General features: G+C 40.9%; 1 protein-coding gene across 1 annotated transcript in view; it reads right to left on the bottom strand.

Annotated features, from left to right (window-relative positions):
- ITGA8 (integrin subunit alpha 8) overlaps window positions 1-17,309 on the bottom strand; it is a 188,863-nt gene that overhangs the window by 108,102 nt on the left and 63,452 nt on the right. The window contains exon 11 of the mRNA XM_084875768.1: window positions 15,377-15,429. Coding sequence (XP_084731894.1) covers window positions 15,377-15,429 — 53 coding nt within the window. The remainder of the gene's footprint in view (window positions 1-15,376; window positions 15,430-17,309) is intronic.

Below are 17,309 nucleotides of genomic sequence, written 5' to 3'. Positions count from 1 at the left end.
GACTGGATTGGGAGAGGGATGTCCAACTGCCAGTTTAGGCCAAATCCCACAGGTCTCGGATCTAAATCGGCAGTCAGACATCTCCTGAAGAGTTTTGGATTGCAAGAGGGTGTAGGCGGACTGAGGGATACCCCCCATGCCTGAATTTCATGTGCTGGGCCTCTAGTACATATAAAAATATACTAGAGGCCCAGCACATAAAATTCGTGTGTGGATACAGTCCCTAGGCCAGGCCTACAATCAGGACCATCTTCTCCAACTGCACACAGCTGACTCTGCCTCCTGACACCTCCAGGTTCCCCATTCACCATCGGGTGATCAGTGCCTTACAGCCAGGGACTGAGAGGTTGGCTGTTTATGCCCACTTGCCAGCCCTGCCCCCACTCTGGGTGGCCATCAGGTGATCAGAGCCTGACAGCCAGGGAAAGAGACCAAGAAGTGGTCAGTGCGCCTCAGAGTGACTGGTCCAGTGGTCTTTCTGCCATTAGGGTCAATTTGCATATTGCCCTTTTGTTATATAGGATAGAGGCCTGGTTCATAGGTGGGGACTGGCTGGCCTGCCCTAATGGGGCCCCAGATTGGGATGGGAGGGTCCCTGCTGAGGGGCAGGGCCAGCTGGGGAGAGGGATCGGGGTTGGTTTGCAGGCCGGCCACACACCTGGCTTTGTCAGGAAGGATGTCTGGTCTATTCAGTCTAATTAGCATATTACCCTTTTATTAGTATAGATATGTAGTAGAGGACTGGTGCATGAAATTAGTACATTGGAAGGGGGGTTCCTCAGCCCAGCCTGTGCCCTCTTGCAGTCCAGGAGCCCTCGGGGGATGTCCAACTAAAGGCTTAGGCCTGCTTCTCATGGGGAGCAGGCCTAAGCTGGTAGTCGGACATCTTTAGCACTGCTGCAGAGGCAGGAGAGGCTCCCACCACCACCGCTGTGCTCACCAGCCATGAGCATGGCTTCCGGCTCAGCAGTGCTTTCCTGAGAGAGTGCACTGACCACCAGAGGGCAGCTCCTGCATTGAGCACGTCATAGCCACCAGTCACTCTGTAGATTTGGTCAATTTGCATATTAGCCTTTTATTATGTAGGATTATTATGTAGGATACATTATATATATATATATATCTCCTATATATAAAACAATGATAAATAAAAGTGATCAGATTTTTACTAAAAGATATTTTCTCTGTCTGTTTGGGTCATGTTGGTGCTTTGGATGAGATCTAAGATATTATGTAAAGGTATTTTATAAAAGTAGGATATATGTGCTAAATTTCATTTTATCTGAGATGTCTAATGTTTAAGCTGTTATCTTTAAATCTCTGTAGCTTTCACACAGGTTTCATTTATGTCTCTTTTTTATGTATACGTCTATGCAAAACTCAATTTCTCATTCTTTTTATGATGTTTGATATAGAAACAATATAAATATATTCCTGAAAAGCAGAGCATAAAAACAATTAAAAAGAGACAGTGAGAGAACCCACCAATGAGAACATTCAGTATGAAAAATCTGGATTCAGGTTTTCTGCAACCAAATGGTATTAATGTGTTAATTTAACATATACATTTTTTTTCATTTTTTCCAATAATACATATTATATGCTAATGCCCCTGACTCATTTTCAAAATGTAGTTATTTATTAAAAGAATTCAGATTAGAAGACAGTATAATTAATCTTTTATGATATGCAAGAACTAAAATAGCTTATCGGGGAGGATCCAAGATGGCTGCACAGGCAAACACCTAACTGCAGCCTCATACAACAATTTCAATAAAATACAACTAAAATATAAAAATGGGCATTGCCCAGAACTACAGGAAAGTCAACTGACTGGAAATTCTACAACAAGAAGGAAAGAGAAAACCAGAAGGAAAATCAGAGGAGCTGTAAAAGCCTAAGGTACGAAGATAAGCAGCACGCGTGGAGAGGACGGAGCTGGAGAAGAGGGGGAGGCTGAGTGCCTGGCTGGTGTGCCCTAGCAGGAAGGAGATAAAAGCTCCTATTGTGCTGAACCCCAGACCCGAAAGCACTGAACCCCAGTTCTAGGCCAGACCCTGGGAACCCAGGCTCAAACAGAGGGAGCCTGGGCTATGAGGTGGAATCCCAGGGGAGCGGTGAAAGGCAGAGCCCCTGTAGGCACGCACATTGCGCGCAGAGGACGGACTGTTGACTCTGCTGCCAGATTGCCCTAGCGGGAAGGAGACAAAAGCTCCGGACTGTGCTGAGCCCCAGTTCCGATTGCTCTGAACACCAGTTCTAGGCCAGACCCCGGGGACCCAGGCTCATACAGAGGGAGGCTGGGCTGTAAGGTGGAAACCCAGGGGAGCGGCGAAAGACAGAGCCCCTGGAGGCGCGCACATTGCACGCAGAGAATGGACTGTTGGCTGTGCCGAGGGATTGCCCTGGCGGGAAAGAGACAAAAGCTCCAGACTGCTTTGAACCCCACTTCCAACTCCACTTCCAACTGAATTGAACCCCAGTTCCGGGCTCATTGGAGGAGAGACTAGACTGTTTGGTAGCAGGCGAAACTCGAGGGAACCTCACTCTCAGAAGTGCTTGCAGCGAGTACCGAAGGATCCTGAGAAACACTGAGACTCAGGAGCCGCATAGAGCGGGGCTGACGTGGCTGACGGAAGCCAAGGTTGTAGGCTCCACCCCATCCAAGCAGAACACAGAGACTTTTAAGGCTACCAACTCAGGGAAGCTGCAAAAATGCCGAGACAAGGCAATAGATCACAAATGAAAGAAATGGAGGACAAAAAGAGACTGGATATAGAGTTCAAAACCACACTTATAAGGTTTTTCAAGAATTTCCTAGAAAAGATCGATAAGACCTATGAGGATATGAAAAGGGATCAACTGGAAATAATAAGGAATCAACAAGAAATAATAAGGGATCAACAAGAAATAAAGAATACATTGTCTGAAATAAAAAATATTATACAGAGTCCTAAAAACAGAATGGAAGATCGCAAGAATCAAGTCAAAGATTTGGAACATAAAGAGCCAGAAGACACTCCTCCACAGAAGCAAGAAGGCAAGAGAATCCAGAAAGTTGAAGATAATGTAAGAAAACTCTGGGACAACTTCAAGTGAACCAACATCAGAATTATGGGGGTCCCAGAAGATGAGAGAGAGCAAGATACCAAAAGAATACTAGAAGAAATAGTGAGAGAAAACTTCCCCCACCTAGTGAAAGAATTAGACTTACAAGTCCAGGAAGCGCACAGAACTCCAAACAAAAGGAATCCAAAGAAGACCACACCAAGACAAATCATAATTAAAATTCCAAGAGCAAAAGACAAAGTGAGAATATTAAAAGCAGCAAGAGCAAAGCAGATAGTTACCTATAAAGAAGCACCTATACGATTGTCAGCTGATTTCTCAACAGAAACCATGCAGGCCAGACGGGAATGGCAAGAAATATTCAAGGTGATGAATAGTAAGAACCTACAGTCAAAGATAATCTACCCAGCAAAGCTATCACTCAGAATCGAAGGCCAGAAAAAGAGCTTCAACAATAAAAAAATAAAAAAAATAAAAAAAAAAAAGCTAAAGGAGTTCATCACCACCAAACCAGAATTATATGAATTGCTGAAGGGGGTTCTTTTGGAAGAGAAAGTAAATAAAGATAAAAACTATGAACAACAAATACATAACTATCAATAAATGAATCTAAAAACCAAGGAAATTTAAAAAAAAATCTGATGAACAATATTAACTGTTGAATATAATTGAATCAGAGGTATGGAAGGGGAGTGAACTGATGATTCTCGGGGAAAAGGGGAAAGGGGGCTGTGGGGAAGAGATTGAACATAAACTGTGCACCTATGAATGAGGACAATGAGGGGTGGGGAAAGGGAAGAGGGTTGAGTGGGAACCTGGTGGAGAGGAGCAATGGAGAGGGGGGAAAAGAGGAACATTTGTAATAATATGAACAATAAAGATTTATTTAAAAAAATAAAAAAATAAAATGGCTTATCAATTATATTACAGATCAATTTAATTTATAATCTCTTTGTTTTAGTCTTCTAGATTATCTACTTATTTCTATTGGGTCGGCAGCTAAGTAATTGCGGGTTTCACACATATATGGCTTCAGTTGAATTTTTAGTTTGAAGACGTAGTACAAATGTAAAACACATTTTGTTATTTGATAGTTGGCTATTCAGCTGTTAATCAGTAAAAAAAGTTTTTTGATCTGTTTTGTAGTTTTCGTTTGGCGTTCGTTGAAAAATGGAAAATCAAAAGGAACATTTTCGTCATATTTTGCTTTTTTATTTCCGCAAAGGGAAAACGCATCGCAAGCTCATAAAAAGTTATGTGCTGTTTATGGTGACGAAGCCTTAAAAGAACGGCAGTGTCAAAATTGGTTTGCCAAATTTCGTTCTGGTGATTTTTCACTCAAAGATGAAAAACGCTCTGGTCGTCCAGTTGAAGTTGATGACGCCCTAATCAAAGCAATAATCAATTCAGACTGTCACAGTACAACACGTGAGATTGCAGAGAAGCTTCATGTATCACATACATGCATTGAAAATCACTTAAAACAACTTAGCTATGTTCAAAAACTCGATACATGGGTTCCTCACGAACTGAAAGAATCACAGTTAACGCAACGCATTAGCAGCTGCAATTTGCTAAAGAAACGTAATGAAAATGATCCATTTTTAAAACGACTGATAACTGGCGATGAAAAATGGGTTGTTTACAACAATATCAAGCGGAAAAGATAGTGGAGCAGGCCAGGTGAACCAACTCAAACAACATCAAAAGCTGATATTCATCAAAAGAAGGTTTTGTTATCAGTTTGGTGGGATTACAAAGGAATTGTCTACTTTGAACTCTTACCACCCAACCGAACGATCAATTCTGATGTCTACATTGAACAACTAACGAAATTAAACAATGCAGTTGAAGAAAAGCGGCCCGAATTGACAAATCGAAAAGGTGTTGTATTCCATCATGACAATGCAAGGCCACACACATCTTTGGTCACTCGGCAAAAATTAATGGAGCTTGGTTGGGATGTTTTGCCACATCCACCATATAGTCCTGACCTTGCACCATCTGATTACTTTTTGTTTCGATCTTTACAAAACTCCTTGAATGGTAAAAATTTCAATAATGATGATGATGTCAAATCGTACCTGATTCAGTTTTTTGCTAATAAAAACCAGAAGTTTTTTGAATGTGGGATTATGATGCTGCCTGAAAGATGGCAAAAGGTCATTGATCAAAATGGGCAATACATTACAGAATAAAGTTATTTAGTTCCATGAAAAAATTGTCTTTGATTTTCTTTAAAAAATCCGCAATTACTTAGCTGCCGACCCAATATCATAATGATCTCTCTTATATGAGAGAACATACTTGAACTAAATCTAGCACCAAAACATAGTTTCCCAAAGCTGCTTCCTTTAAAATAAATATTCTCTAAATACTCTCAAGTTGACTAACTGCTGGGAAACCCTTTAAACTTATTCCCTTTGGCCCTTCAGAGGCTAGAAACAATACAATGGTTAAAATTGTAATTCTGTGAATTTCTGAAATAGTATAAATACTGTAATTTTCAAAAGCCATTAGAAGAAGAAAAAAGATTTGCTTGCTTGGGCTCAAGATGAAAATACCATCTCCATTTGTTGCTAAGTTTGTCCAGAAATTCCAAACAGAGTTTACATTGACTGGGTTTGTAGCTCTGGCTATTTTAAGATAACTAAACTGAAGTTAATTTCACCAGCTTTGTTTACATTTCCAAAATAATCACTGGCTTGACAATATCAGCCACCAACCAGCATGCACACAACTGTTTGGTCTAAACTTTTGGAGTCCAACCATAATATCTGGAGATTATTTCAATAAAAAATTGAGGAGGAGGAGAAATTCTCAAAAATTTCCTTATTTGATCACATTACATAATGGATTTTCTTTTTTTTTTTTTCCTGATGTTGAGATTTTGGAGCATTTGTAGGGACTTTGCTTTTGTTGTATAATGGATAGAAAAGAATGTTCACTAGGTAACCTCATTCACAATAGTTCTTCATTATCTCTTGGCTGGAGAGAGTTTGGTTCAATCACACAAAACGTGGCTAGTCCTAGCTTCTGAGCACTGAACAACCAACCAGCTGAGTGACGTTCTTAATCCTATTCTGAGTCAGTGCACAACATCCACTCAGGTCCTGGGTTTAACGGACAAGATAGAGAGTGGGAGGAAAGCGGGTTTACCAGTACAGTTGTGAGTAAATGAAACAGAACTTATTCTTGTGTTATTATTTATTAATTGTTGTATTATTTTCCATACAAACAACTGTGAGCCTACTTCTACTCACCCTATCTATACATATTATATAAATTTGGGCAAAATAAAAAATTAGATCTCAAATCTAGTACTGAATTCTGCTGGGTGATGATGAATGCTCACTAGTACTTCCTTAATAACTAATAAATGCTTGGAAATCTAGAAAGGGATTTGTAAATTTTAAAAAAAATGTAGAAGTCATTGATCTGTAAAATTATCTATGAATAATAACCCTGGTCTCAGTAAAATGTAGCTGTGACTATTTTTCATATAATCAAACAAACTGATTTTCTTATAAAAACCATTTACAACTGAATTTTAAAAAATCATCAGTCAGTCCCTGGCTGGTATGGCTCAGTGTTTATATTGTTGGCCCATGGGTCTCAAATTCTATTCCCAGTCAAGAGCATGTACCTAGGATACAGGTTCAATCCCTGGCCCAGTCAAGATGTGTGCAGGAAACAGCCAATTGATGTGTCTCTCTCACATCAATGTTTTTTTTCTGTCTCTGTCTGTGTGTCTCTCTCCTTCTCCCCCTCCCTCCCATTCTCTTTCTAAAAATCAATGGAAAAAAAATATCCTAGGATAAGGATTATTAATAGCAAAAATCACCAGTCAGTTATTTTTAGCATAAAGACAATCTTAAAGTTTTTTGGGTGAAATAACTTTGAAATTATGATTTTATCTATACTAATAATAGAGGAATATGCAAATTGGCCAGAATGCCATCACATAATGACCAATCAGGATGGGGGTAGGGCTGCAGAGGAGAGCTCTCAGCATGCCTGGGCCAGGGGTCCGAAGGGCGCTAAGAGGAAGGGAGAGCAGATAGGCAGTTAGGGGATCAGGCCAGGAGGGGAAAGCAATTAGGGCCATCAGAGGAGCAGTTAAGGGTATTAGGCAGGCAGATAGGTGAGTGATTAGGAGCCAGTTGTTCCAGATTGTGAGAGGGATCCTGGATTAGAGAGGGTGCAGGCTGAGTTGAGGGACAAACACTTCCCACCCCACCCCACCCCCCACACAAATTTCATGCACTGGACCTCTAATATTTTTATAATGTAAGGACCATACATATAAAAATAATGTAAATTATTCAAATGCATGCTTAATAAATAAAAATGTAGTTGTTGTTTTTTTTAATCAACAGCCAAAATAGAGTAAAACATTTAAAACATAGATATATTTTATTCTTCTACCATAACTTTTATTTAAGGTTACTGGAATCTATATAAATTATTTCTACATGTCTTTAAATATATGTACAAACAAACACACACACATATATTGAATTCATAGAAAGTAGAATGGTGGTTCCCAGGAGTGAGGAGGTAAAGGAAATGAGATATGAGATGTTGGTCAAAGGGTACTAAGTTGCAGTTATGTAGGGTGAATAAGTCTAAAGCAGCATGAGGACTATAGTTACTGTTACTGTATTGTATCGTGGAAATTTGCTGAGAGTAGATCTCAGGTGCTCTCACCTCCCTGCTACCCCACACATGGATCACATAGTTGGTTATTAGCTAAAGATAATTGGATGGAACACATCGATCATTTTGCTATGTATATTTATATCAAAACACCATGTTGTACACCTTTAATATATAATTTTTATTTTAAAATATAAAAATAAGAGGCTATTGGATTTCTTCAGTGATAAGTATACTAATTTTTCCAATTCCCCAGCTTTTAAAAATGGGAGTATGCCATTATTTTACTCATTTATCTGATTGAAAATTCCTAATACAGCCCTAGCCAGTGTGGCTCAGTTGCACCAAAGGGTCACTGGTTCAATTCTCAGTCAGGGCACATGCTGGGTTTCAGGCTCGATCCCCAGGGTGGGGTGTGCAGGAGGCAGCTGATCAATGCTTCTCTCTCTTTAACTCCTCTCCATGCCTCTTTCTCTAAAATCAATAAAAACATATTTTTAAGGAAGAAAAAAGTTCCAAATACAGATTATAAAACCTTGAAGACTGAAATTATATATTTTTATAGAGCTTAATAAAGTGTTCTCTGTACACAGTAAAAAAAAAAAAAAAAAAAAAAAAAAAACACTTGTTGGGAAAATAGCAGAAGGTTTAGGAACTAGTCGATCTTGGGCAATTCACTTATTCTGTGCCTCAGTTTCCTCATGAGTAAATTTTAGATTGTTTCACTGGCTTGCAGTATTGAATGGTTGTATGTTTTTAGATACATGAAGGCACGCTGAGAAGAAAAAGTTGTTTGCTAATCAAAAACATTTTATTGTTTAATAGTATTGATAGTATTAGGTTCTATAGTAGCTTCTGTGGAGAATGAGTTTGCTGCATTTGAAACTGGAAGACTGGGGAGACCAGATATATAATATCCAGGAAAAGGGTGGTAAGGATTTGTTTGCTGTAACTCTCATGCAGCCTTAGGATCTCTGCCAGAAATCTGGTCAGAAATTGAGAAAGACAAAAGCACTCTTTCTCAAAGCAAGGCCACATGTGTCTGACCTGGAGCCATCACGGGACTTAGGAAAAGTCACTGCCACACATGATTTTCTGCTGTTCTTTTCTCGTTCCACTGAGATTTCTGCGGGACTGCAAGTTCATGACTCTGTCCAGATGGGTTATTCTGTACCTTCCCTGTGGGTGAGTACATCCAGGAAGGTGGGGACACTGGCTGATACTGTTCCTAGTGGTTTTCAGACCCGCGATCTGGGATCAAGTATAAGCCCAGACACACAAGGTGGCATACTTTTCTTATCTGTGTCTATCTGAAAGCCAATAACACACATGATTATTTTAGAAATATAGGCGCTGCAGAGGGGATGGCAAATTACACCTTCATTATAACCTCAGGCTTCGCACGCGTTAGCTAACTCTATTTGAGATAAGAGGTTCTCAGTGGCTTCTACGGCATGCTCCTTTTTAACAGGACCTCAAATTTACATAGCATCTAAATAATTAAAAACAGCAAATCACATACAAACCGAGAATCTAGGGCACTTTATTTTTTAAAATAGCAATAGTAAGATAAGTGTGTTTTTAAATGCAGTGTGAAGAGTCCATACGGAGCTCATCTGTGTCCTATCAAATGCTGTGTGGCTCCCAGGGGAAGCCCTGTCTTGCTGTGTCACCATCTGTTGAGAGAAATGCATTTACACATATCCCACAGGCCACTGGGGGCTTTTTGGTTTTGTTTTGTTTTCCTTAAAGAATTGGCTTCCTAAATCTGGACGACAACATGCCATGTTTTAGACTCAAGTTCTTCAGCCATTTTTTCCCTTCTAAATGATACACTAAAAGGCTCTAATAACAAATGTAGTTCATCCAGGTGGGAACTTGTGAAAGGAGGTCCTAGCTGTTACTTTCTTTCCACAATGCAGACAACTGAAGATTAAAGTAAGTTAATTTTACATCACTTGCTTCCAGGATAAGATTGGCATTCAAATATACCTTATCAAATCTATCCAGAGTGCAGCCACTTCTACTTCTACTGCCGCTACGGCTCTGGCCCGCACTCCATGCTGTCTCACCTGGCTTATGGCAATGAGCTTCCAGAGGCCTCTGGCCATTGAGACCCAGCAGGCAGTGCATGCCTGCCAAAACAGAAGCTGGAGCAAGCCACTGCCTCACTTAGAAGCATCCGTGGCTCACAAGATTGGTGCCCTTCTTGGAAATGGACTCAATCTATTCATGACAGAGTCCGTGTGGCACTGTGTACAGCCGCTTAGAGTGAATGCAGTGCTCACACACTTTTGTGACCCCACTTCCTGCTGATACTTCTCCCCTGCATCTTCAGGAATTTGAACACTCTTCCCCATATAAGTTTAATTAATGGAGTTTATTTTCTAGAACAGGTTTAGGTTCAAAGCAAAATTTAGCATTTCAAAGAGAATTTCCATATACCCTCTTCCCACCCGCACAGGCACAGCCTCCCCCACCAGAATGGGGCAGGTGTTACAATCAATGACACCTACACTGACACATCATAATTGCCCAAGTCCAAAGTTCACAATAGGTTCACCCTTGGTGTTACATATTATTTGAGTCTTGACAAAGGTATGCTGACATGGATCCATCAGTGTAGTGCCATGCAGAACAACAGTTTCACTGTTCTAAGCACCCTCTGTGTTCCAACTATCCACCCCTCCTTCCCTTGGTAACTCCTGGTAACCACGAATCTTATTAATGCCTCATAGTTTTGCCTCTTCCAGAATTTCATATAGTTGGAATCATATACTATGTAGCCTTTCAGATGGTCCTCTTTTACTTAATAATATGTATTTAAGTTTCTTTATATTTTTTCATAGCTTGATAGCTCATTTCTTTTTAGCACTGAATAATATTCCATTGTCTGGATGTAACACAGTTTGTTTATACTTTTGCCAACTGAAGGACATCTTGGTCGCTTTCAGTCCTTCTATTTATTTCCTACATAGTGCTCATCACAAGCTAACATACTCTTCACTTGACTTGTTTATTTTTGTCTGTAGCTTCCACACCACCCCCCAACTCTCATATAATCTTGTTGAGGACAAAGGTTTCTATTTTGTTCTCTATTATAACCCAGCATGCATAACAGTGCTAATATATAGTAGATGGTCAAGAAATATATGTTCATTGAAAGAAAATAAAGAGCTATTTTCCAAAAGGTACAAAAGTTACTAAATGTATCTCCAGTCATAGAAAGAAAATAGAAGAAGAATCCTGACTTGTTCCAGGAACCAAGATGGCAGTGTAGGTACACTCAATAATCTAATCCTCCCACAAACACATCAAAATTACAACTAAAATAAAGAACAACCATCATTCAGAACCACATGCAATCTGGCTGAACGCAAGTTCTGCAACTAGAGAAGTAAAGAAGAAGCACACAGAGGCCCAGAACAAGCTGGTCCAACACTCACATGTGTGTGTTTTTTTTTTTGTTGGTTTTTTTTTTTTTTTTAAATGGCTGAGATATCTTGGGGCTTCAGAGGTACCATGTGAGGAGCAAGGGATCCCAACCCCACACCACACCCTTCAGCCCAGGCTTCAAGTCCTAGGAAAATAAATCCTCATAACTTTTGGCTGTAAACTAGCAGGGGTTATGGTTGAGTGACACGGAGGCTGCAGGAGTCCCTGGCAGTTCCTCTTAAAGGGCTAGTGCACTGACTTACCTGGACTCACTCCCTCTGAGTTCCAGCACAGTGACAGTAGCTTGAAAGGATCCAGGAACATATGGGGAGGAACTAAATTGTCTGGCATCAGGGAAACAACTCAGGGTAGCTTTCTTCCAGACAAAATGCTGGGACTTCCCTCAACAGAGCTGACTGACTGGTGCTATATCTGAGTCTCCATAACCTGCCCCACACTATTCACCCCACCCTGATGATTCCCTGATATTACACCCCACCTAATTTGCAGTACCACCCAAGTTGTTTTCAGTGTTCTTTCCCATATGAATGGTCTGTTCTGGCTCAGGTTTTAGACTCTCCTAAAATCTCTCAAACAAGCAGCAGCAGGATTAAGTGTGCCCATGACTCTCAATAAGTGGCCGTAGGCCTGGTACTAGCAGCAGCTTGACAAGATTCACAACTTTGCCTCTTCTGGGCACCTATAAGCCCAACACAAGTATCAGGCATCAGCAGACCACTCTGTAGCTCCTGACAGATTGCCCCAGGCAGAGCTGAGGCATTGACTAACTTTGTATCTCCTGAAAGGCCCTAGAGCCAGTGCACCCAGTGGACAGTTTCAGGCAATACCAGTTTACAAGGCTAACATATCCACAAATAGCACGCTCAAGGGAAAAGTGAATACTAAAGCCCACTGAGGCAAGTCCTGCTCCATAGGGGTATCTCCTGCACAGCACCTCTTTTGCTGCAGTCACAGTTGGTCCTCACAGCCAATTGAACTGGGGGTTGATTCCTCCCAGTGACACCAAAAGTAATTAAGACTCAACTTCAAGGGGACAGTGCATACAGCTTAAACTGGAGCACTCCTAGAATGCCCATCTCAGGTGAGTGGAGAGGCTCAGCCACCGGACCCTACAGGACACCTACTACACAAGGCCACTCTATCAATTCCAAGAGACATAGAAGCTCTACCTAATACATAGAAGCAAACACATGGAAGTAGCTAAAGTGCAAAGACAAAAAAACATGAAACAAATGAAAGAACAGAAGATATCTCCAGAAAAATAACTAAATGAAATGAAAGCAAGCAAACTACTATATATAGAATTCAAAACAATGGTTATAAAGATGCTAAAGGAACTTAAGGAGAGCTTCAAAAAACTTAGTGAGAATTTCAAGGAAATTGGTGAGAAAATAAAAGACATGAAAAAGGACCAGTTAGAAATTAAGGATACACTAACTAAAACAAAGAATAATTTACAAGGATTCAATAATAGAGGACACTGAGAATCAAATTAGTGGTTTTGAATATAAGGAAGCAAGAAAACACCCATACAGAAAAGAAAAAAGAATCCAAAAATATAAATAGAGTGTAAGGAGCCTCTGGGACAACTTCAAGGATACCAACATTCACATCATGGGATGCCAGAAGGAAAAGAGTAGCAACAAGAAATTGAAAAAATGACAGAAAACTTCCCTACCTGGTTAAAGAAATAGACTTACAAGTCCAGGAAGCACAGAGTCCCAAACAAGAGGAACCCAAATAGGCCCACACCAATGCACAGCATATTTAAAATGCCAAAGGTTAAAGACAAAGAGAGAATCTTAAAAGCAGCAAGAGAAAACCAGTTAGTTACTTACAAGGGAGCACCAATATGATTGTCACCTGATTTCTCAATTGAAATTTTGTAAGCCAGAAGGGAGTGGCAAGAAATAGTCAAAGTGATGAAAAGCAAGGACCTACATCCAAGATTACTCTACCCAGCAAAGCTATCATTTAGAATTGAAGGTCAGATGAAGAGCTTCACAGATTAAAAAAAATAAAGGAGTTCATCACCACCAAACCAGCATTACATGAAATGTTAGAGTCTTCTTTAAGAAGAAGGGGGAAAAGACTAAAAATATGAACAATGAAATGGCAATAAATACATATCTTATCTAATAATAGAGTAATATGCAAATTAACCATCACTCCGTGACAAAAATGGCAGCCCCCATAGCCACAAGATAATGGTGCCCAGTGCCCTCAGCCCCACTGCTGGAGTGTCCGGCCTGTCCGCAGGAGCAGCAAGGCTGGATCTGCCTCCAGAGGGTGCATATCCAGCCTCCCAGCTCCACCACAACTTCAGTGTCTGGGTCTGTCAGCCCCCCAGGGGTTGGAGGGGACCAAGCAGTAAGGCTTGATTTGCCCCCAGACATGGCAGACAGAGCCAGGACAGCAGAGCATGAAGGCTTCCTTAATGCGATTGCAGCAGGGAAGCCCCAGGCGCAGCAGACAGAGACCGGACAGCAGGGCATGGAGGCTTCCTTAGCACGGCAGTGACGGGAACACCCCCAGACCCCACAGACAGAGCCAGGACAACAGGGCATGGGACTTTCTTAGTGTGTTAGTGTCAACGAAGCCCCCAGGCCTGGCAGACAGAGCACACTGCAGGGCATTGGGGCTTTCTTCACATGGCGCATGGTAGAGGCAGGCAGAGAGCAGACAGCAGGGCACGGGGGCTTCATCTCCATGGCTGCAGCGAAACCCCCAGGCCCCACAGAGAGCAGAGAACCATGGGGAGTGGGCCTGAGCCATCAGTAGGACATCCCCTGAGAGCTCCTGAATTGTAGAGGATGCAGGTTGGGCTGGGGGACCCCCGGGCATGAATTTCATGCACTGGGCCTCTAGTCCTATATAATAAAAGGGTAATATGCAAATAGACCAAACTGTGGAATGACCAGTTGCTATGACCAGCACTGACCTCTAGGGGCAGACACTCAAAGCAGGAGCTGCCCCCTGGTGGTCAATGTGCTCCCACAAGGGGAGCACCACTCAACCAGACGCCAGGCTCACGGCTGGCAAGCACAGCGGTGGTGGCAGGAGCCTCTCCCACCTCTGTGGCAGCACTAGGGATAACCAACTGATGACTTAGGCCCACTCCCAAGGGCTTCTGGACTGTAAGAGTGTTCAGGCCAGGCTGAGGGACACCCCCCAGCCCCAACTTGAGTGCACAGATTTTGTGCACCAAGCTTCTAGTCTATCAATAATTGAAAATAAAAATAAACAAACAAAGAATCTAATGAACAAAATAAACTGATTAATAAAATAGAACCAGAGGCATGGAAACATGGAACAAACTGACAAATCTCAGAGGGAAAGAGAAGAAGGAATAGGGAAGAGATCAACATGCATGCTACTAGCCCTGCACACAAATCTGTGCACCAGTAACTCGCTGCCACCCTCCTGTAGCTCCCCCCACCCTCTCCACTCCCTATCCCCCCTCATAGCTTGCTGCCCTGCCCCCTCCTGTAGCTCTCTGCCCCACCCTCCTGCTGATCCATGATTTGGTCGTTACACGGTCAGTCATTACACTTCACAGCATAAGGACCATTTGCATATTATGTCTTTATTGTATAGGTTATGCATTACCCATGGACACAGACAATAGGGTGGTGAAGGCCTGTGGTGGGGCAGGATCTGGGTGGAGGAGGGTTATGTGGAGGGGAGGGTTGGGGGACATCTGTAATACTCTCAATGATAAATATATTTTTTAAAAGCAATGTGAAGAGAAAAATATTTTTTAAAGAGAAAAAATATTTATGTGCAAATGTTTTATGAATGTATCACTTGCTAAATGATTAAAAGAGACACATTAACAAATTCTTCATTGGCTGTGGAATTTGAATTATCAAAGACTATTCAATTCATAAAATTAAGATAAAACGAACTAAAAGAGTCCTTTTCTAGAAATAGCAGATGTGCGAAATCTCCATTAAGACATAAACTAGGATGACAAAGAATTCTTTAGGGAATTTAGCCTCTTGCTCTGATCTCCTCCCCCCGCGCCCCCCCCCCCCCCCCCCCCCCCCACACACACACAAAACAAGTTAAAACACGAGAGTTTCAATCTTGTCAAGGAAATATGGAAGGGTGTATTTCATTAAGGGGAAAATATAACATTTTTATGGATGAGTAAAATACGTGGTGAGTGAGGTGATTCTTATTAACTTACCCATCATTGTTAACATCTGATACTGCAACTGTATATCCAAAATAAGATGCCATCTACAAAGGACAAAACATAAGATGACATATTTTGTGTTCAAAGTCATTTTTACAGTCATGTCTCAATTTTCCCTGAAATATTAATCTCTTTGCAGCACATTTTTGCATTTAAATTCATAGACTCTTGAATACAGAGAGTCTTGGAGTCATCTAACCTAACCCCTGACCCAATGCATAATTTCCCCCTCTATTCCCCTGACTTCCACTTGGACACCCTGAGAAGATGCTTAACAATCAGCCCATTCAATTTGTGGACTCAGTTACTAGAATGTTCTTTACTAAAATTGACTATTCTGTAACTTCTAGTCCATAAGTTCTACAGCTTTGAACCTCACAGAATAAATACAATTCCACTGCTTTATGAAATCTCATATGGAAATATTTTTAGCTGGAACACCATCCTGACCCCTTCTTCCTAGAGATACTACATGTGACACCAAAGAGAAGGTGATAACCCAAGAGCACACTGACACTCCTCTTAAGTAGGATTTATACTCTCCTTGTAAAGCTTTGGCCCCTTTAATTCATTGAAGAATAAAAGGGGATTTAAATTGGGGAAAACTGCATTTCAGTATCAATTCATATCGAGTTTATTGTCTAGTAAGGTTCCTACATCTTTTATGAATGTAACCAGTGTGCCACAATCTCCACATGTTCAAGCTCTTAAGTTTTTGTTTCTCAACCTATGCTTTCAAGATTTATAACCTTTTCAGATTTGGCCCATTGTTTCAGCTTTCCAGGATTTTTTTTGTTTCCATATCCTGCCATCCAGTGCTTCAGCCAAATTAGCCTCCCATCAGCATACAGCCCACTAAACGTTGGCTGTGCTCCACATAAGGCGAAGATGTTGGTCTGTGTTGTTCACCCTTCTGTCCACACTGCCTGACCAGGATTAACTCAAGGTAGGTGCCAGGTGGAAGATACTCTTCGCAAAAAGAATGAATTCAGTAGTGAACAAGTGTCACAGCAATTCAATTCTCCCACCTCTTTTCTCTATTCCAAATACAGTAACATTCTTATTCTTGGTATGGCATTGTGTAGCCTTCACCCAGAGGAATTTCATCACTTAGGTTCTCAGGTTCAAGATTGCAAAACTAGGTGGTATTAAGGATAACTTATAGAAAGGCCAAATTTAATAATGTTTAAGGAGCTTATAATGTAAAACAAATCTGGGCATAGGAAAAGACTTGCCAGATTTTCACTAAACCATTATCACTACTTGGGAATAGTTGTTTAAATTAACAAATCAGCCAACTTCACTATCATCTCCACCTTATTTCTCCACATTTACCACAGGAGTATCATGAGAGCTATCATTAAATGCTTTGTTGAAAATTGCAGAGTAATGGATAAACTACAGCCACAATTTTTGAGGGGAGATGACAAAAATGCTCTGTGTTCATTGAAAAAAATCTCAGGATCACTAACCCTGGCCAATACAGTGGGACATATGAGAAGCCTCAGTCTTCTCAGATGGAATATGGGAGCCCAGAACTCACCACCAGACACTCTATACAACCAGGGCAGCAGTATAATAGGGTTGCTCTCAAATCCCAGCAGTTAGTGCCATTTTGACTGTTAGAGCCATAAGTTTTATATAACTTATCACTGTCTGAAATTATAATGGGCATTTATTTATTTGTTAATTGTCATCTTTCTCAACTGCCACCCTGATACTGCTGCATGAGAGTTGGATTCTTATCTGTCAGATGCATGGTTATATATTAACAGTGCCTGGAACAGCTTTCGGAACGAACATAGTAGGTGCTCAGAAAATATTTTATAAAAGAATAAATTATATAAATATTACTATATGCTATTAGAACCAAGTAACATTACTTTATATTAAAATGTCTTTACAGCCCTAACCAGTTTGATTC

This window comes from Pipistrellus hanaki (genome assembly GCF_964339955.1).
Source record: "Pipistrellus hanaki genome assembly, chromosome: 1".
In the NCBI taxonomy this organism is placed as follows: Eukaryota; Metazoa; Chordata; class Mammalia; order Chiroptera; family Vespertilionidae; genus Pipistrellus; species Pipistrellus hanaki.
This window is presented reverse-complemented; position numbering and strand designations above follow the sequence as displayed.